A 22,545-nucleotide genomic window follows, 5' to 3' on the forward strand; every position below is an offset into this window, starting at 1 on the left:
TATTTATACTCTCGAAGCGTAATCCGCCGGATCGTTAAATTTTGTAACCAAGTAACACGCTTATTGTTCTTTATTTTCGAATTCCCATTCGAGCAGATGCGAGAGAGCGCGCGTTGTTATTACTGTTTGTGGCTCTATTTCTTTGTACTTTTAATTATTTATTCAGACGAAATATCACATTCTAGAGCAGAATAAAATATCGCCTTTCTCACTTTTCTTTTTGTCTCTCCTTCTCATTCGTCCTCTTAATGGAGACGATAAGTTTTTCTCCTCGAGAAAGCGCTTTGCGTACTCTGTCACTGCTCTCAGAGATTTAACGCGTCGTGCAGTTTTCGAGGCGGATGATCCACGTCATTTATTCCCCTTCCGATTCAATTATATCTCTCCACGAAAAATCTCACGAGAGAGGATCGACTATTCGCTCCGTCGACGGTTTTTCCGGACGAACGATTGCAAAATTTCCGAATACTGCCACTCTCTATCGGGGATGTTTAAAGATCTACATTTTTATTATGCGTGACTAAATTGTCCGATTCTAAAATTTAGTTCTGTTTTAACAAGTTTAAGAAGCTTACATCTATATTTTTATTTTACAACGCCAAGAAAAAATACAAGTATAACATAATAGTTTAGAATAACAAATTGTCAAAAAAAATTTAATATTTTTAAAATCTTAAAATCAATGGAAGAGTATTTCTGCGAGATGCGTAAGAGAAAAAAAGATAGACACTTAATTTCAATCAATTTATAAGTTGATTTAAGAAGTCGATTCGAGAGAAGAATTGATTTAATAATTTCCTTACTTCTTTATTAAATTCGACAAATTAATTTTGTAATAGTGTCATAAAAGATTATTGCGCAAAAAGCAGGCAAGAATAATTGATTACTGATTTCAGTCTAGCGTAACTTTCGTAACTTTTCTAGAAACTTTCCGAAGATGTATCAAACGCCAAAGTGAAAGCGATTAGTATATTGTGACTGTTAAACAGGTAGTGAGACATCACGAGAGCTCGCAGAAATCACGTTGTAAAAATAAATGGCAGTAGTCGATCAGCAATCCCTCGTTCGTTTTCGAGACATTAATGCTAATATTATTAATATAAATGACAGTTATCATACTCTTCTGTTGCTTTCGTTAATTATTGGAGAAAAAACTTCGACATGTGTGTTATACTTCAAAGTGCGTAGGAATGCGTGTGCAAGAAAAGTTGGTTGGCGCCCGCGACCGTTTCCCTCTAAATTCTTTCCTTCTTTCTCTCTCTTTCGTTTTTACTTATCTGTACATTCCTTTCTTTCATCTCCCGGTTTACTTCGTTCGTGATCTTTCACGGAAAAGCGGCGAAACAAACAAACGTGTAACAAACCGCGAAACATTTGTGCTTGCCACATAAGTTTAAAACAGTTTTGCATCGCAGCCTCTCTTTCTTTTTTTATTTCTTAATTATCTTCTCTCACCTTTTTTTCCCCATACGTATTTTCTTTTTTTCTGTTCTTTCTCTTTTCCATCTCTTCCGGGTGCTTTCCTCTTTCTTTCTTGCGCTCCTCGAGCTGTTTGCACGGTTAAAAACTCGGAGAGCAGTCTGAAGAGAGCGCGCAAAAAGTGACATAAAGCTCATGCCGTTCATACCGTCAGATACCAATTTTACGTGTGCGATGAACGCAAATGAATTTGTACGTTCGAGAAAATTAGTACTTTGTTCGCCTACACAAAGTCATATCTGCATGGAAGCTATATATGCGCACATATATGTAAAAGAATTTTATTTTTTATTTAGTCCACATGATTTACAATAAATAATGCGAATTAAGTAGAAAATTATCATTTATATGCAAGTGTCATAATTCTCAAGAAAATACGGACGTCGTCGGTATACATATACACGGCAATCAAAGCGTTAAATTGAAATTGAAATTGAAAATTTCATATAAGGTATATAAAATATTAAATTAAATTCTGTACTCAGAACTATAATTCTGTATTCATAATTATAATTATAAAATAAAGTTTCTGACTTTTTAATGATAGAGATTCGAATTGATTTTATCTCACAATCAGAAACTACTTAATCGCGCGCGCGCATTTTCTGAGTTTTCAATTAAATGTCTTGAAAAATAATATTACTTTTAAATTCTATTTATTAATCTAGAGAGTTTCTATCTTTTAAATCTAATTTTAATCTAAAATAATTAACAATATGTGAAAATCTTTACGAAAGAAGAATCATGTCCAAATACTATTATTAAAGTTATCCCCAACATAGCTTAATTTGCATATTAACAGTGTCATTCTTTTCTTGATGATTTGTTCTCATTGCCAACTGCGACAGCAGAGTAAATTAAGAACGCGATGCGTCAACTTGTTTATTAGGCTACAAAAAACTCATGTATTTAATCCTAAACTCGACAACACACGAAAGAAATAAATCAATAAATTAAAATATGAAGTGTAAAAAAATTAATCTTTTACTACTTCTTTTACTTGATTTTACTGTGGCATATCGTATTTTATGAAATAGAAGAGATTTTTATAATAATAGATTAGGAGAAAACAAGTGCACGAATTTAAGTTACATATTGTATTGTACATTTTTACATCAAATATGTTTCATATTGTATTTCAACTGCAAACAAGACATCTGTACAGGTGCAGATAACGAAAGATATCGACGCCTTATATACACTGTCGAGTTTAGGATTAAGGATTAATTATCGGACGAAACGAAGCCGCGCGCTGCGTGAACCTAATCGGTCTCGGGCGGCGCTAATGCGGCGCTAAAACAGGCGCTCTCGATACGAGAGATACGTCGGCATCCCGCGGCTCCGTCGTATCAGAAACATTTATGGAGCTCGTATACTTCGCTCTCGCGACTTCCACGAAACAGCGCGGGTCGGTCGACGATTAGCCCCGGATAGGCAGCGGGAATGCAATTTCCTGAAAAGCACGTCGCGTCGCTCGTCCTCGATTACGCCGCGCGAAGAGAGTTCCCGCTGACGAACGCGGACAATTTCCGAGATGCACTTAGCCACGCCGCGCCGCGCCGTGGCGCGTTGCGAGTTGCGACGCACAGTCCCGAAAAGGGACGCGGAGGGAGGGACAAGGGGAGATTTACGCACTCGTTGCACTCGGCGTAAGTGGCCGTTCAGGCCGAACTTACCGCTCGTTGTTCCGCGCGGATACGGTTACGCCCGATGTAATTTCCGACGAAAATTACGCACGCGCGCAAAAGAGTACCCAGGATGCAGTTACCATCGTAAATTGAGCTCGGCCGGACTGACCTCGTGAAATCGACTTTTATTGTCGCTGACCGATATCTTTCATAATACGCGCAATTATCGATGAACGATTGTAAGCCGCGAGAATAAATCGGTCGTCCGTTAAGAGACATCGATCGTCGAAATCATGTCGCAGCTGTATTTAGTTTGGAAAAATTATACGAGGATAAATAACTTCGACTATACAATACAGTTCGACTACAGTTATACAGAAATGTTTGGTTTTTACAATTAGTCAAGATTCGATCTTTTCAATTCTTGATTATAAAGTCCTTTTTTATTGCAGATCTGTGTTAAATCATTTCATTATGAATATATGAATTCGTGAATGAGTGAAGTATTAATTCGACACAGTCTATTCTGTTCACGGATACACATATGAGTCATGCAACGAAGAACACGGCTGATTCTGTATGTAATTTTGACGAATATTCGACAATTTATTGTCCGACTTCACTTTGACTATTGGTCCATATTCATGGGTGAGATCTACTGTATTTAATGTAAATCAATGCGTCGACACTGTTTTTTTTTTTATGGATATTGATACGAGACATTTGTAATGCGTTTAGTTTTTTATTGTTCTGAAGAAGGCCAAATAAGGCACGAAACGTTAACAACTGTATACTATTATTGAAATTATTAAATATAATTTTTTAACATCTTGTAAATGCTCGAAAATTGGTCGTTTTAAATTATTTAGCTATTCTGTCTAGTTTTTAATATTCTTTAAACTGAAAAAAATTGTACTCTTATTTTTGTGCTTATATATCTTTTTTTAAAAGACATTATTTCAAAAGATATGAGAACGGAGATGTAAAAAAAAAATTTTTTTTTGTAACGCAAAAAATAGTCACTTAAATAATTTCTACATAAAAATTTTATATTAATCACATTATCAGTTGAGCGGTAAAATAGGTGATAAACCAATACGCACGACTCTTCTACGCGATACATACATACTATATTTGCCCATACAAAAAAATACAAAAAAAGTAATACAAAAAATAAGGAAAATACAATAAAATATCAAGATTATAAAATGTTTTTCATAAAATATTGAAGAATTAATCCTTTGTATCCATAATAAATTTAAAGAATATATATATACATATGTATATTCGATATATGCCTCAGAAATACTTTAAAAATACTGTTTTGTAATTTCGAATATTTTTAGAAAATCGTGATTCCTATACCTCGTAATATTACGAATATTTCGTAACTACACTCTTCAAACGGCTCCTGCGAAGTTAAGGTAAACGCGTAAGATTCTTGAAAAAATAGTCGCAAAATGGCACACAGAGAGTGCTTAAAAAAAATTTTTTTTATGCGAATTTTCCTGATTGATTTACCGGTAACTCGCATAAATTCGCGAATGAACAAAGCGTTCCGCGAGGCGGAGACGGCGACCTGCTCCGCTCGCGATGACTCGTACGAGCCGTGAGATTCGACTCGATTCCGGCGCAAATAGAACGGCAGATAATGGAGATAGGCTAAGAATAGAGCATTTAAAAGGCGTAAATGGAGCGTAACGGGTTCGCACGCGCGCGAATGCACCGCGAGATAGCAAAGCAGCTGGAATCGGGAATTCAATCGCTTCGGCGGCAATGCTACTCGCGCGCAGCAGCTCTTGCCGGGTCCGCGTGTTCATGTACCGCGGAAGTATCACTCGACACAACTATTACGAAACGCGAACGAAAGCAAGATATAAAAACGTGGTTTTACGCTGTCCACTCTTAACACGCGATGTTTTCTGCTGCTTTCTTTCGTCGATTTCTTTACATCGTTTACATGTAAAACAGCGAGAATATTCGTGATTGTTATCAAAAGAATTATATAATATTGTAGTGATCCAGCTTGAGACTATAAATGTAATGCGTGTCAATAGAAACCGAAAGAAAAGGAATTTTTAAACGGTTCTATGAACATCATAGAGATTAAGGGATAGTTATTTATAAATGCAATAATGTGAAATCCAGTTTGCAAAATTTATAGATTAAACATATAGTAGCATGATTATATGGCATAATTATTGTTTTCTTTCGCTACTGAAAACAATAAATATAACAATAATATTCTCGTCATTTTTAGCCCCTATTAGAAAAACGTAAAACTTGATATAATCCATATATAGCGATTTGTGTAATTTATAACGATGCGATTGTTTCATAATTGCGGTAATTTATTCGCGTTTACGTGTAAAACTTTATCAAAAAAATATTGTTTTAATCTCATCGGCATTAATCCTAGAATTAATATTACAAAACTATTTAGTATTATATACTATTCACATTTGGATAAAAAATTACTGATTATAGTCTATTAACAAATAAGAACACTTTTTTCACTTTATGACGTGTAAATTTTCAGATTTTAGAAGATTTTATAACATAAAAAATATAGATAACAGGGTTTCTCTGCACTCAGTGTAAAACTGATACAGCGGCTTTAGCACATGGAAATAAGTCGAAAATATCTAATTCTATGTCCGAATCCAAACGGTCTCGGAGTTATAATAGGGTGTTAAAGTTGCTTTCGTAAGGAAGCAGTAGATGTTGTTTAATATTTTATATTCTGTTTAAAGTGTTTAAAGCTTTACAAAAAGTGCTCAAAAATTTCTCCGTTGACTTAACTTTTTAGCACAAATTAATAAACTGTTTCAAGCTTTTTGAAAAATGTTAGGAGTTTCGTATATTACATCGGCAGCATTAAGTGTCAGTTGCCATAGTTGTGGATCTTATTCTGGTAGGGCACCCTTTGTAAAGCTTTAAACAAGAATAAAGAACATTAAACAACACTTACTTTAATTTATGTTCTCCTCGATGTTCTCTTACAAAAGCGATTTCAATACCCTATAATTCCGAAACCATTCGGATTCGGACATGTTTATTAGACATTTTAAACTTATTTTTATGTTCTAAAGCCGCTGTACCAGTTGTGGCACCGAGTGCAGGGACATATCCTGTATATAAATTAAAAAGTAGATAAGAAACAATAATAATTTTCATCGAATATTTTTTTTACTTACTGTTAGCATAATATTCCAGGATTACTTTAGAACTTTGTCGACAAACACTCGTAGTAATGTTACTTTAATTACTATGAGTACACTATACGTATCGAGAGTACTCTCGGAGACCATCAGCGCGATGGCACTTTTCGCCTATACCTACTAAACTGGATGCAACCGAATGGCATCGATCGAATTTCGATGTTGGCACCTTTCTGGTTGGAGCCCGATCATTAGTCAGCTATCAAAATAACACGCTTGAAATCGTGTCGCGCGTGCTTTCTGTGCGCGCTCGTAATACTCACCTATTATACTTTCCGAGGCGGCGTCGCAACGGTGTGGCTGTGGCGTCGAAAGGAAGGCCAGGGCCAAAGCCAAAGCCAGTGTCGAAGGTAATCGTGTCAATTCCATGTTTAGATGTACCGGATCTCGGACCCTGCCGCGACAATTTGCTGAAAGAACGACAAACAAGATAATCATTAAATCACATGCCTCCACGTGCTTATTGTCTTCGATTGTGCAACAAAATGGCAAAACACTTAAACAGATTTACATTTTTGAAACACGAGCCAATGTTTACATGTTAAAAATATGCCTTCGATTAAGATAACGCCATATTGAACTCTCGCGCTAATTTTGAACAATAACATTGGACAGAACTGAAATAAATTCGCGGAACAAAGCAAAAATCTTGCGCAAAATGCAAGCGGCACATATTTCATTTCAATTTATACGAACTTAGCTTTCTGGAATAATTCCGAGAGAAGCATTAATCGTGAAGATCAAGTACTCCGCGTAATGCATAATACGCACCGGCTCTCTGCGCGTTTAGAGAGCTTACAGTAGATTTAAGGATATCATCAAGTGTATTGTCACCATTAGCATTGATATATGTAACAGTCTGATATGCACTTCCGCGATTTCCATACCTACGTTTAGACGCATAAATTTTCGTGGCGCCACGATGCAATGTGAATTATATGCGTATATTTAACCTTTCGTCGACCGCGCGCTCATGTTTTTATTTAAAACTGCAAATTGTTCAATCACTCCGCGAGCCTCGGAATTACGTGCTATTACTCGAAAAATTTCCGTGAAAGAGGAAGAGCGTTTCTCGAGGGAAACGAGCGACACGGCTCGAAGGAAAGTAACGGAATGTATTGCGACTTGTATTATTCCCATTTGTTGATAACTCTGGCGCCCGATACATTATTCAACACGTTAAATGCATAATTCCAATCCGATATCCAATCCAAATGCGGATGAGCCTAACGAGTCTTGCTTGATTAATGAGAATTCCAGCGGTCGCGAGGATTAGAATTCACGTTTGCGATCCCCGCCGTTGCGTTGCCGATCACCGGAGTATCTGTATCTTGTTTAATCGATTACGAAACCAATATCTATGCGGCTGTATCTTTTGTATGCAACGCAAATATCGTTGCACCCACGACGAAATATCTCTATGCCGGTGTGGTGAGTCGACAAATCTATTAATACATGCACACGCACGTATACGCTCGTCGAAGAGGCGCGCGTACTCGCCCATATCGACAGGCACGATCGTAAAAAAAGGAAAGCAAAAAAAAAGTTACAACAGTCAACCAGCCGGGCCGCGAATTGAGAAATATTTATGAGCCGATTTTTTCGATCGGGTGGCTCCGGGAATATTCCTGAACGCGTTGCGCCGCGCGAACGAATAGATTGTGTTAAGTGCGAAGATAAGTATATTAATCACGCTCAGTTTTAGTTACTCGAGTCGTTTATTTCGAAAAAACGTTTAGGTCAGCTGAGATATTTGGATCGCCATACAATTTTATGCCGTGCTTTCATCGTATATTTATGATATAATAATATGCGACAAACTAGTATGGAAAATACTAATAGGTTGATTGTATATTTTACTTCTCATCCCTTATCTGTAATCTCATGAAACGCTACTGAGGTACACGCTATTTAAAAAAGTGTGCAAGTAGAAACTTGCACATTGCTTCCTCATAGTTTTTAAGTGTGCAAGTAGAAACCTGCATATTGCTTCCTGATAGTTTTTAAGTGTGCAAGTAGAAACTTTCGCTCACAAAGCTTCTCTATGAGTGTATATTTTATTTGATGTATAATTATTAGTATTTATTTGTTTTGGCTTCCTCATAGAGGAAACTTTGTGAGCGAAGGTTTCTACTTGCACACTTAAAAACTATGAGGAAGCAATGTGTAAGTTTCTACTTGCACAATTAAAAACTATGAGGAAGCAATGTGTAAGTTTCTACTTGCACAATTAAAAACTATATATGAGAAAGCAATGTGCAAGTTTCTACTTGCACTCTTAAAAGCTATGAGGAAGCAATGTGCAAGTTCTACTTGCACACTTTTTTATTGTCCTAAAACATCATTTAAAAAAAAATTAAATTTTAAAATAATAAAAGTTTCTATTTTATATATTTTTTTTCCTTTTCTTTTTAAATACTTTTTATAACCTTTTTTTAAAATAGTTATTTTTTAATTAAATAAAGATTAAAGATTGTGATAAGCACTCAAGTATAAACTTTAACTCTTATAGACGATACCTCAAGTCTCAACCGCTTACGACTTTTTAAAGAATGTTTTTAGTATTAATTATTGGCAACTTTTTCTAATTCTGTTATATTCTTCAGTGTATTTTCCACCTCTATTTCATATATAAAAAATTTGGTTGGTTAGACCAAACTTTATCAAGGTTCTATGTATGTACGAATTCTCCGAAATTTCAAACGTCTGTAACTCCAGAACTAATTAACCAAATCTTAATTAATTGTATATGAAATAGGGGTAGAAAAAACTGAAAAATATAATAGAATTAGAAATATAACGCTATCTCAAATATTGAGAAGGCTATATAGCGTAAAACACACTTAAAAAATAGATGCGTGTACAAATACACGCACGCACGCACGCACGCACGCACGCACGCACGCACGCACGCACGCACGCACGCACGCACGCACGCACGCACGCACGCACGCACGCACGCACGCACGCACGCACGCACGCACGCACGCACGCACGCACGCACGCACGCACGCACGCACGCACGCACGCACGCACGCACGCACGCACGCACACACACACTCTCTGGACATTTTCTACTAATGTGATTTCCCGACATTTTGGAACATTCTCTCTAAACCTATTTCTTTTAAAATCTTGAAAAAATTTTTTTTCACCATCACAAAGCTTCCTCTATGAGGAAGAAAAAAAGTAGATAGCCCCGCTCGCAGATTTTATTTGTGGGATTGTCTTTCTCGTAAACGAAAAAAACGGTTTTGCTGAAGTATTTAAAAATTTAGCTAGATATACAGATCTGAAAATAATTTTATATCACACGTGCGTGAAAAATGGCCCATTACGCGCGCGCCATCTGTGCGACAAATAGCCAATTCTCTTCGCGAGAAATTCCCCACTCGAACCCGTGCAGGAATGAGATATTCCTTGAGGGAATATCTCATTCCTGCACGGCCTTGAGTGAGAAATCTCTCGCGCGTGCGGAATCGGCTATCCGTCGCACAGATGGCGCGTGTGCAATAGGCCTCTTTCCACGCACTTTGTAATATAAAATAGGGTGTGTAACACGTGCGGGTTGAGAATTGGACACTCGTGCGGGTGATCGCAACTTCCCGCACTTGTTACACAATAACTATTGTTATACCATCAAATTAATTGTAGAACACTCAAACTGATTGCTAAAATGTCAAAACTTTTTACAGCATTATCATACTTCAGCGACCTACTATAATTATTTTGATGGGGCAACAAAATTATTTTCAGATTTGTATCTAGCTCAATTTTTAGATACTTCAGCAAAACCGTTTTTTCTGTGAATATAAATTCCCGGAATAAATGCTATTCTTTATTCCTCTCAATCGTGATACGACTCGGGCGGAAAAGATGACGAATTTCGAGGAATATTATCTCCTGATAAATTTCCACATTCTCCGATCCACAATTCGAGGCAGCTTCTGCCCTCGTTGTGCATAATGACGCGTATAATGACGCGCCAGCACGAGATCGTTTGCAATCACGCGGATTGTTTGCACGAGCGAGACGCGAACAAACAATGCTCGCGTGACGCTTGTTTGCGAGAGACGTGCAAGGGGAGTGTGCTCTCTCTCTCTCTCTCTCTCTCTCTCTCTCTCTCTCTCTCTCTCTCTCTCTCTCTCTCTCTCTCTCTCTCTCTCTCTCTCTCGTACTACGTAGTAGGCGGTTTACATGCAGACTCGGTGGTCTAATCCAAATCGCAGATGCCGACGATGTAACTAGACTGCTAACATCCCGCGCAATCACACACGTATAAGTTTGTAACGTGAGATATGAGAGCGGAAACTAGGACTATAAATATTCGAACAGCGATATCGTTCGAATAAATCCGACACGAGGATTCGTGTCCGATTCAAAATATTTGTACATTCAAAATACTGGAATATCGAGTTTTGTACTATTCCGTCTATTCGAATATTCGAGTATATGCTAGGAATTTAGTAGACTGGTCGTAAATGTTAAAAAATGCAATGAACATCGAGGCGCATCGTAAAATAAAAATTGCTAATAATCCCTATTAAATGTCTTCTTGATGTCTGTTTGATATTTGTACGCATGAAATATATTCCGGTTATTATACATCGCTGAAGACGAGAAGATAAATTTACGTGACCCATGCCAATTGTAAACTTGTAAAAGATGGCAGGTTTCTCCACACACGTAGGAAAATAACATGAGAAGATTAGATGCTTTTAACGCGGATACAAATAGCAATAATTATCGAGATTACTGCAACAATAAATACTAATTTGACAATTAAGGATCATCTTCAATTCTTTCTACGAAAGCACATGCAAAACGCGTAGATTAATCATTTATACAACGAAAGTAGGCGCGGAAGGAGGGATGTACGTGTAGCGAGAAAATAACTTATTCCCAAGAAAAAACCTATATATAGCTTTTGATTAGACGTATAATGAACGCTTGTGTACTATCAAACACTACATATTGCAGTAGATTGAAAAAAAATAAAGAGAAACTTTATTAACTATAAAAAAAATTTGTCGCTATAAAACGTAAGAATAATCTAATTTTTTTATCTCTCAATATTGACTACTCGCACAGGACACTATAATAATGATGCACAATCGGCGAGCAATTCAGCTTGTGATGCAGAATGTTTTGCACGATTATTCGCGTAAGGCAAGCAGGCGGACAGGCAGTCGTAAAACATCAGCGTGGAAAATTTTCCCGGTGCGTGCATACGCCGGCGTGTGCATGAAAGTATATCAAATTCACGAGTGTGTGGCGAGTCTTAAGTGGAACAGCTCTATTATGGGGCGTGATTAATAAATATTCGTACGTCACGCAGGTAGAGGCCGGGTTCACCTGATCTATTCGCCAGCTGTGCGTGCACCAATGCGTCGACAATCGCGCCGCCGCCGCGCCGCGCCGCTTGTCATTGATGTATTTGGCGGCGACAATGTTGGGCAACATTTATCAGAGACGAGAGAGAAAGAGCGTGCCCATATACTATTTTAAGCGTTTATTTAGGAAGGAAACGTGCTCGGGGGCAGATGGGGGGGGGGACGTGATGACGCTTGGTCGTACATACAGTCGCCACTTGTACTCGCATACGCACAAGCGTAATTACATTTAAATAGAAATTATGACTCATCGCCGCTCATGCTCTGCATGTCTTCTTACCGCCACATGCATCTCTTTAGTTCTCTTAAAAATATTTTCTCGATACGAGATCCCGTTTTTTTTTATCACATCACTCAATTTAATAATTCACGCGCTAACGAACGTTTTATTTGAATCACTATTTAATAAAGTTTTGCTCCAAATATTGTTGGACCCAAAATATATAGAGCTATAAGTGCTAAAGTTTAATCTTATGTTATACATTAGATGTCGTGAATAATATTATATATTGTAATTATATTATTTTAAAATAATTTAAAATTTCGAAATATTTTCTTTGTAAAACTGTAAAGGAAATGCTAGATATGAAATAATAGTTGTGTTTTACGTGCATTAGATAAATTTTCCATTTGTTTCTCATAATGAGGGAAGACTTGCATCGTCGCAGTACTATCACAGTTAGGCTTTTAGTTTTGCGTCTCTATTTCTATACTTTCTTATATTTATATCTTCTTTTAAACATGATGTACTTTCATCTACCATAGTTTTGTTCATTTCGGAAAGACAATTCCGATTCATACTTGCAAAATTTCGCGCTACAGGAAGGAACTAGCATATACGTATCCGCAGTTTTCGCCGTCGTCCTCTTCGCACGTACTATTCAACTATTAATAGTCATTACCACTTTCACTCAGTGCCGTTATTACTGCTCCTCCTCTCCGCCACGACCGCCTCCCGGCGGTCGTTCTCGTTTTGCTTCGGACTTTAATTAGGATTCCGTCATGACGCGAGCTCCCCGGGCTCCAGCTGCTTCGAATACGTTTTTTCTGAGCGCATCGCTAATTCGTCGACTAAGCGTGCCGATCGAATCTCGGCAGCGGCGAATAAACTCGTAACAAGCGGCGCCCCAAAGGGAAGTTCGAGGCTCGTTGCACTGCAATACGCTAAATTAGATCGTATAAGCACCGCAGGAATCCGAAGAGGCGTCCGCTAGGCTGATATAGTTACTGTCGGCAGAGTTACTGTTGATGCTGAGAAATACCAATACTCTCGCTTCACTAGTTTTGTATCGAGAAATTATACACGTATTTTTATTACGTAATTTATGGTATTAATGAAAACTAATGCTAGTATATATATGTATACACTGCGGAGAAAAAAAATTTTCTGCGTTTTAGTAAATATTAGTTTGCATACAATTGTGACTCCATTTATTAAAATGAAGAAAATTTTCTTTTTTATTAGTATATTTTTTCTCAGTGAATACACATATAGGTACTAATAAAAAAATTGTTTTTCTTTATTTTAGTAAATGGAGTCACAGTTGTATGCAAACTAGTATTTACTAAAATGCAGACAATTTTTTTCTCAGTGTACAGCATGTTCTTTTTTATTATGCTTGATATAATACGATATAATACGGTATAATACATATTCTTGGTTACAACAAATAGTATTAAAAATTATACGATGTCGCTTTATTTTCAAATTTATTATTAATTTATGTCATTAATCCACGAAAATATTAGTTCCAATGCTCTTTTTTACGATATCTGTCAAGGCGTAAAACATCACGGTACTGTAAAACGAATAAAAGTATCAATACTTCTTTTTTAACGGTTATCTCCATCGTCGATACACGGCGACGACTAAATTACCTATTCGTCAGGTATGCGCCCCGTTATTGGTCGGCCGGACTTTGCGAGTGAGTAGACAAAATGTCAAGATTTGATTTACGAGGCGGCCCAGAGCGGCCAACTCCGAAGAAATTAAACGGAGCGCAGCTCGATTAGCCCGCGCCGAACCGTCCGGAAAGCCAACTTATGAATTTTACGGTCGCCGAAAATCTTTGATTCACGAAATGCGAAATGTGTAATCGTTCGTCACGCGGGGTAACAAAATTCACAGCAGTGATCTTTGAGCGACGATGTCGCGTCGCGACACGCCCGATACTTAAACGGCGACCGCGATTCCGAGTTTGATGTTTGATGTTTGATAATCCATGCGAATAATTGTGAATTAAAAGCTCGGCCAGGTTAATGAATAACGGTGTGCGACACGTGTTGTCACGACGCAATTGTACGCGACGATTATGGCCCATGTGATGTAACGCGATGCGACGCGAGTGCAACGTAATAAACGCCGTTTTGCGATGTCCTTTACGTGGAAGCTTTCCTATATTTATTTTGTCAATTGTGTCAACGACGTCGCACATCGTTATACGTGTTACAATAAGTTTGCTCTGATTTAATGACGCGATAATATATTGAAAGCCGGATGTTCCTCTGGCACGATTGCTCGCGTCGATTTGTATATTTCGCTTTCAAAGCCGCTTTCATCCTTCAGTTCCCGAAAGGCCGCGATAATTATTCTTATCGATAAACGATATCTTTCGCGACTGCTATCTAAAATCAATATTTATAGTGACGAGATCCATAAGGTGTTAATCGCTGTTAATTAAAACGCTAATTGCACAAGTTCTATATCTTTATTACTATATACACGTATTACATGTACGCTGAATTTGAACGGCATGCAAAATATACAAGATAAGAACTGCGCCACCTAATGTTACCGTCTCACATGCGAAACGTTAGTTGGAGATTCTTTATTGCGCCTTTTTCCAAGCGCAAGTAGAGAAGTAGATATCCTTCTTCATACACCGCTGGGAATCAACTCTCAGTAGCGCTCCTCTCTCGCCCTCCCCTTAGCCCTTCATCTTTTTCCTCCTCAGCCACATGCCGTTCACGGACACGTGCTCGTGTTTATGTGCCCTCCTCTCTGCTACCTCAGCTACCTCCGTGCTTCTCTCGCTCCGTCGTCTGTCTCTCTCTCTCTCCTCCTCTCTCGTTCTGCATTACGCGTCGTTGCACGATGTGCTCATTTGCGCAAGCGTGCGCGGCCGAAGAGCGCGCGCGTGTGCGCTCTGCGCAAAGAAAAAAAATGCAGTAGCTTGCGCAAAAGCGCGAGCGAGCAAGCCTATACGGTCTGGGCGCAGCACCGCGCAGTACACGTGCACGTGCATCGGACGCGAACGGATAGGGAACCGGGAGGAGGGTAAAAGAAGGGGGGAAACCGGCAGGCAGGTCGCTTGCATTTATGAGAAGTGTATCGCGGTAGAATTGCCGTGGAAACACCTGCGGTACCGCCAGGCTGATTTAAATAGACGCCGGGGATATATACCGATGCACCGTGATATACTCGGGAATTTATGATTTCGCGCAACGAGATGCAAATGTCGTAAAAACACTGATACAATTGACTCCGTTGAAAATTATATATAAAATGGTTGTTAAATAAGTTAGTCAAGATGTAAAATTTTACAACAAGTAAGTAATCAGTCGGTAGAAATCGATCATTTCTCTTCAAATAATGGTTTAATTTTATCTTATTCTAGTGATTTAGGTGTAATTTAAAATTAATTGCTGGACGAAGCAGCGTTAGATAGACGTTTCTCGCGAAACGTTAGACGTCGAGCCGAGAGGAATATTTTGTAACCGTAAAACTGTATATTTTTTCAGCGATTTTGCGCATTCATCGCGGGACGTCTTTCTCCTAGTTTTAGCACGGAATATTGCTGCGATCTTCGGTATATTTTTACTGCGGCTGTATATTTTACCGAGCGTGTGCCGCACACCCCGGGTCCGGACTTTGTCGAGAAAGTTACGATTCTCTCGTGGATGTTATTCTAGGAAAGACAGTTATACGACGCACAGCGACCGCGAGATTATTCACGCGACTTGTAACTCTTAATCTAACCGCGGTGACTTTCGAAGGGCGAGGGAAGGGAAAAGAACGTGTCGCTAGAGAAATCACGACAAAAATGAAGAACGCGTGAGCAAGTGTCCATGTGTGCGCCATAAGAAGCGAATGAAAAAGAAGGAAAGGAAAGAAGGATAGAAAAAAAAAGAATACAACTTCATACGTATTATACGCGGTCTGACAACTCAGAGGTACTTCAAAATTATTGAATAAAAAAAGAATATACGCGCGCGTTTATTAATATCTGAACACTTACAGAAAACTGACAAGACTTTTGATGAAAGTAATTGGTATATTATACACGCTATAATTCACATGTCAAATAATTTTCTTTTTTAATCAGAAATAAATATTGATTTTTATAAAAAGAATATTTAATATGCAAAGTATCGCATTTTAAAGATATATAAATTATCCGAAAATAGATATAAATCGATAAAAAGGTTTAATGGCAGACAAAAAAAACAGTCATCGCGTAAAAGTTAAAATATATGTCATAAAAACAAATATTCGAGTTTTTTTTATAAGCGATCGCAAATACCGATTGCTTCACAAAAATTAGCAATAAATTTTATAATATAGTGCCCATTTAAAATAAAATAAATAATCTTTGTCACAAAAATGAGTTTGTAAAATCTACATTTTAAATAGGAATTGATTCTTTTTACCGTGCTTTATACATTTGGCCCCTTTTTCTCTTTCCGTACTTTGAAATTTTAATGAAATCTATATGTTGTATATAAGATCGTATACTTACTTTTGTTATTCTACGTTACATTGCTTTCATTATCATGTTACATGTACGAAGCCCTCTGATGCATTTAATGTTTTCAATATTCCGCCTTGAATCATTGCGATTATGCACAGCAAGAGGAGGAGAGAAGGAAAAAAACAGACTGGCCGAAAGAGTAAGAGCGTACTTTTACGATTACATCGCGTAGCTTTTTCTCCGTGTTCGGGCAAAAATGAGCCCGCGAAGTTACGGGATTGAAAATAGAGACTGACGCGCGCATTATTCACGTCGTGACTTTTCAGCGTCGGCCGTGTTGTGTGCATCGCTTGGCAGTTCCGCCCTTCACCTTTTTCCCAGCCGCGGCCCTTCCAATTCCAACGATCCTAGTTGTAGTTCATTATTTCGACGACAGTGATCATTATTCAGAAGTTATTCGGTTAGTCGATCTTTTTTTTTTTTTTTAGTTATTCTCAATGTTGACATTGAGATTGATATATTACACGCTTGAGTTTATTCCTCTCAGAATTCTGATTTGCAGTTTTGTTATCAAGATACTTAATGTTAAATACTGAAAAATCGGGAGAAAGAAAGAATTCTTAGAAGTCGAAGGACGTATCGTCGAATTTAAAATTTATGATTTGAACGTAGCATCTTACATAATCGAAATCAGGAGGCAAGATTGAAGTATTTTCCTTAGGTCTCCCTCTCCATTTCTGAAGTTAACAAGATGTATAACAGCGCAGTGTAAAACATAACAGATGTGATTCTAATTGAACTAGCGAGATCAGAGGAAATCTTACTGGCAACGAACAAACTGTATCCTTGTGAATCAATTAATCGGGGCATTAGGCTCCCCTGGCGCGATATATTTTTGGGTGGGTTGTATATTTTTTTTTCTCGCAGATTCGCGGCTGCGAAAAAGAAGAGGCGGCGCATACGGCGGGAAAGTTGTAATTTCCGCGAATGTTATTCCGAGAAAGACAGTTACGAGGCCTCCGTAAAATCGTTGCCTTGGATCACAATTCTTAATTTAAACGCGCCCGTATCGGGAAAGGGAAAGAGATGAAGGAAAGAGATGATCCGCAGCGAGGTGCCCGCGGTAAAAACCGCCATACGTTATTTCGCGTGAAATTAGTATCACGTTCACGGTATCGCGTGTGGTATGAATCTCAAGATTCACAAACATTGTCATAACTTTGGTGTCGATGACGAATCGTTCCTAATACCTCGCGCTTTCTTTGTTTACAATGTTGCGTCAAAGATCATGTGCTGACTAAGCAGCACCTCAAACTTGTTCATATCGACTACGATGTTATAAATAAAAATTTACTTTTCTCATTGTACGTGAATAAATGAAACCTACAATTTAGTCGAATTAATTGATATTCTTTATCGTATTGTGCAAGATGCCGGCAAAGAACAATAGATCATAATTATTACGATAATTATAAGATATATAAGTAGAGCATCAGCTGGACTTTTTTAAATTAATTTGTTCGACTCGATTATCTTCCTGTTTATCACTTATGTTAAAATTATCTTTCTACATTTAATAATGATTTCATATAATTTTATAATGTTTTTCGAAACCGGTTCCGACACGCGTATCACAGTGGATAACGGTGTTCAGAAAGTATTCCGAGATATTTAAATCGTTTTTCCGCGCCTCTCCATGAAAGTCCACGTTTCTCCTGTACGTTTTATCCGACACCACGAAAAAATCGTAGAACGAATCGCTCTTTTTCTCCGGCTTGCGGTCTTTTTTCACGGGTAGCAACTCGGCCGTGTTCGCGGAACGGTCTACAACTTGTTGCGTTTGAACTTACTGTTGGAGCCTTCGCGACTTCGCAAGAAGCACAAGTGAGTTTAGTAAAAACGCAAACTTGTAATTTCTGGAAAATAGATGAAAATGAGAGAAGAGAGGGAGGGTGAAGTCGCGAAGTGCGACTTAGCCGGTACACGATATTTCCCTTCCGCGAAAGAATATATTCATTTAATTCGAAATTATACCGATAATATTTAATATTTTTATTTATACATTTAATATTTTATAAATAACGAAAAAATTACGCTCGATGAAGCAAACAGCAAAAACAATTAAAAAAGGCCAACTACGTACTAGAATAAAAGAACATCAAGCTAATATTAGATTAGATGCGTCCAAGCATTCGGTAGTTTCAGAGCACAATACCAAATTTAATCATGCTTTCGACTGGGACAATGTGGAGGTCTTAGAGGTGGAGCATAATTATAAAAAAAGATTGACTGCAGAAATGATACACATCAAAGAGCAGCCTAACGGCATAAGTTCTAACAAGGACACATAATTATTAAACGAGTCTTATTTTGATGTGTTGAGGCTGTTGTCATACTAATAAACATACTAATAACAATTATTACTGGTTGCTCTGCCCTTGCGATGTGGATGTTTTCTCGGTCGTCTGCGATCTTTAGCTACGAACACCCGCTCCTGATTGACGATGGAAAGAATTCTCTTGCGTTCCTGTGGTACCGACCGCTTATGTAAGTCCACTTTACGAGTCAAACTCAATTATTAAATTCGCGTGTTCCTACGGATTTTCAAAATTTGATTCAGTTGCCACTAAGAGGGTCTGGCGACAATGGCTTTCGTTCGCACCAACCTCATGGACGCACATAAGCATTGCAACGTAATGGACGACCGATTTAGCGTTAAATTTGACTAACATTCGACAATAAATCGTAGCGCCGGATCGTATCCGAGTCCTTTATTTGTAATTCGACGTTATTTATGAAATTGCGGTTCTGAGGAAGGCCAAGTATGGCCGAAACGTAAACCAATTTGTTTGTAATTTGTAATTTGAATATATAAATTTCAACACCTATTATTGCTCGAAATTTGGCCTTTTTTAATTGTTTTTGCTGTTAATATTTTCTTCTAACAATATCTCATTTCTGATATATTTACATTGGCTTTCAAACTTTCAGTCTAGCACTGAATTTACACTCTGTAAGAATTACTTTTGTTTATATTTCCTAATTATACCTATCTCTCTTGTTAATACTTATTATAGTTACTGAATGTACCGAAACGCTGCCGACAGGTTTTTAAGTGAAATTTCTTCGACAGAATCAAATATTACCGCGCGATGTATTTGTCGGCCACGAACTTTCTTCGTCTGTTCCGACCCGGTGGTAATGGTGTACGGATATATATCGGACACCGCACATAAATTAATTTGCCAAGCGACCGTTTAGCATGGTAATTGCTTCTTGTTTAACAATAATATCGGCACGTTTTTCTAGGCCGGCGGGGAACACGGGCACATATGTATAGGACTACATTTAGTCACATATCAATGATATAAATGCAAGCCTGTAATAATGAATTATCGTTCGCTAAGCAGTAATAACTGCTTGTTCGATGCGGTAATTATCGGCCGCGAACGGCAGCGGTAATCGTTCATTTAGCAATCGTTTGTTGTAGGCTAATGTAATGCAACATTAAGTCCGCCGTCATCGATCTTTATCGCGGGCGGCGTTTACGATCTCTCTTCACGGCGAAATATGGGCGTTCCTCGCGCCATGGCCGATAAGACACGTGTTTCGGATTTTCCGCGGTACGACGACGGCATCGGAATGGCGTTTACACGCGCTCATCGCTATAATTATCAATATTGTTACATGACGGCCGCGATCGAGGACCATACTTATACGTAGGGATAATGCGCGCTTAGGATAATTGATGAACAATCGTGGGAAAAAACGAACGATCGGTATCGGCTGCTTGTTACGATCATTGATTCATTGCGATCATGTTTATGCTTTTTTTTCTTGTTGAAATCGTGCGTTGGAAACTAATCAAACTTGTGCATGGTATGTATAAGAGACCGGGTATTCGCAGTAGCCTGTGATTGGTCCTCCTAGGTAGTCCAATATGGTGGCTTTTCACAAATGACTATATTGTGCAAAAGTTTTGTGTCTTATCCTAAGGATTAAGAGGAAAGGTATGAGTCCAGAATAATCCTAGGATAAGGATCAATCACGTGACTGCGAACCCGGTCTCTTATATAGATACCCTGGATTTGTAGGGAGTAGGGAGTAAGGAGTTATCTTCTTCAGAAATATTTGTCAAATTTCAAAGTTCATCCCGCCTCTAGATGATTGAAAGTCATTAAGAGACAAGTTTTCGAAGACCTCTTTTTGCGCCGTGCGCGTAATAATTTATGCATATAGAAACGCGTATATAGCTCCAAACCGCTTCTCTGTCGGTGAATCAATATTGAAATTTCAATATTTGAACCGTTTGAGTGCTCAAGACTGTCGTGTCGCTCATCAATGTCACTTTTTGCAAACTGCACGATTCTTATATTCATCGCTACGTGTAATAAGAGCTTGATTTAGAATAGCGCGATACTTTATAGTGGTTTCCTTAGATGGCATCCACATAAATTGTTTATAAGCTTGTCTCTCTCGAATTCGAAGAATGAAATTTTGCTGTCACACACATCCAATTTAAACGAACCTTTCTCGCGGGTTATATATTGTTCACGTAACAATATGAATCATGGTGTATTTTAAAATCCTGCCGGAAGATATGTCATAAAGACAGTAATTTAAATTGGTAAATATCATCCCGGAAATATATTCAAATTTTTCGATGTTTATTCGCGAGGGTTAATATAATCCTATATTCGCGAATATTAGAAGCTACGAAATGAATCGGAATATAAAAATTACAAATTTTGCAGTATAGGTGGATCGGTTAACCAAAATTAAACTTAAACAAGCGCTGGAGGAAACCGGGCCTTAATCGACGAACGAAACAGTGTGAGACGCGTGTAAACGAAAGCATTGCGCAAAGAATTCTATCAGGACGGCGGCGCGGCGGTGGCGACGTATAAAAGATTACAAAGCGACGCGGGAGTACCGTGGCGCGCGCGATAATTCCGATCACGCCTCCGCGGTATTAATATCCGAGATTCTCACGTTGCCACCTGCGCTCGCCGCGGAGTCGCGAATGAATGGGAGTCGCTCGTTGCGCGCGTAGCACCGAGCGAGAAACTCGCGACGTCGTTTTTGCAATCGTATATAATCGCACCCGACTGCGCGGCGCGGTCGCGGCTGCAGCACGTTGGTCACTTGCCGATGCACGGAATTTTTCCTTGACTTCTCGCCCAGTCTGACTACGCTCGCGCCATAATCGTTTAACAATGGCGCTTGGACTTTCTCACGCTATTCTCTACGGAGAAAACGATCGCTATCCTCGCTTGAAACAGATCGATCTTGTTGATTAGATATGCCAAGATGATTTTTCAAGAAAATACATATTATGTATTCACATTTTAGTGATTCCATGATAATCTTTTATTACTCAAAGATCATTGCGCTGTCCTATTTGCCTTGTAATTTTATGTTAGTACGATATTTACTTTTATATCATTTTTTTTAAATCTGATTTTTGTAACAAGAGCAACAAAAATTGATGTGATGCTCTCAACAAATTAGAAAAAAGCTGATGCTTGAGTTATACACGCGAGTAAGAAACATTTTTATATCACACGTGCGTGGAAAGTGGCCCATTCCGCGCGCGCCATCTGTGCGACAAATAGCCAATTCCACACGCAAAAAATTCCCCACTCAAATTCGTGCAGAAATGAGATATTCCCGCACTGCGTGAGAATGACGCCTTCGGCTCGTGCGTCCACTCCGCACTCGTGTCCAATTCTCAACTTCCCGCACTCGTTACACAAATAATTTATTATGTAACACGTGCATGGAAAGCGGCCCTTTCCGCGCGCAACGCGCGCGTGATAGACCACTTTCCACGCACTTGTAATATAAAATAGGGTGTGTAACACGTGCGTGAAGTTGAAAATTCACGGGTGCGGTGATCCACTCCGCACCCGTGAATTTCCGTCTTCCCGCACTTGTTACACAAATAACTATTCTCACCGGCTAGTATCTCATTGGTAAGAATTCTTGGGGATGTGATTCGGGGGCGAATCACGACACTGCTGAGGGGACATTACTTGGTGGAAATAAAACTCATCGTAAAACACGACCGTACGCGTTACACACGGCAGAAAAATGTTGGAAATGCGAACGGCGAACGTGGAATTTGTATAGG

At 38.5% G+C, this 22,545-nt stretch overlaps 1 protein-coding gene and 1 long non-coding RNA gene across 5 annotated transcripts in view; one reads left to right on the plus strand and one right to left on the minus strand.

Annotated features, from left to right (window-relative positions):
- The window catches only part of LOC143905403 (uncharacterized), a 147,519-nt gene that overhangs the window by 16,469 nt on the left and 108,505 nt on the right, over positions 1-22,545 (plus strand). The window lies entirely within an intron of this gene.
- Cv-2 (crosveinless 2-secreting protein) overlaps positions 1-22,545 on the minus strand; it is a 45,779-nt gene that overhangs the window by 13,336 nt on the left and 9,898 nt on the right. For all 4 annotated transcript variants that reach the window (XR_013259175.1, XR_013259174.1, XR_013259173.1 and 1 more), the window contains exon 2: positions 6,592-6,738. Coding sequence is in view for 1 of the 4 variants with exons in the window: in XM_077420761.1 (XP_077276887.1) it covers positions 6,592-6,697 (106 nt within the window). In the remaining 3 variants the exon portion in view is untranslated. The remainder of the gene's footprint in view (positions 1-6,591; positions 6,739-22,545) is intronic.

This window comes from Temnothorax americanus, unplaced genomic scaffold, assembly GCF_048541705.1.
Source record: "Temnothorax americanus isolate GAGA-0224 unplaced genomic scaffold, ASM4854170v1 Scaffold60, whole genome shotgun sequence".
Taxonomy (NCBI): domain Eukaryota; kingdom Metazoa; phylum Arthropoda; class Insecta; order Hymenoptera; family Formicidae; genus Temnothorax; species Temnothorax americanus.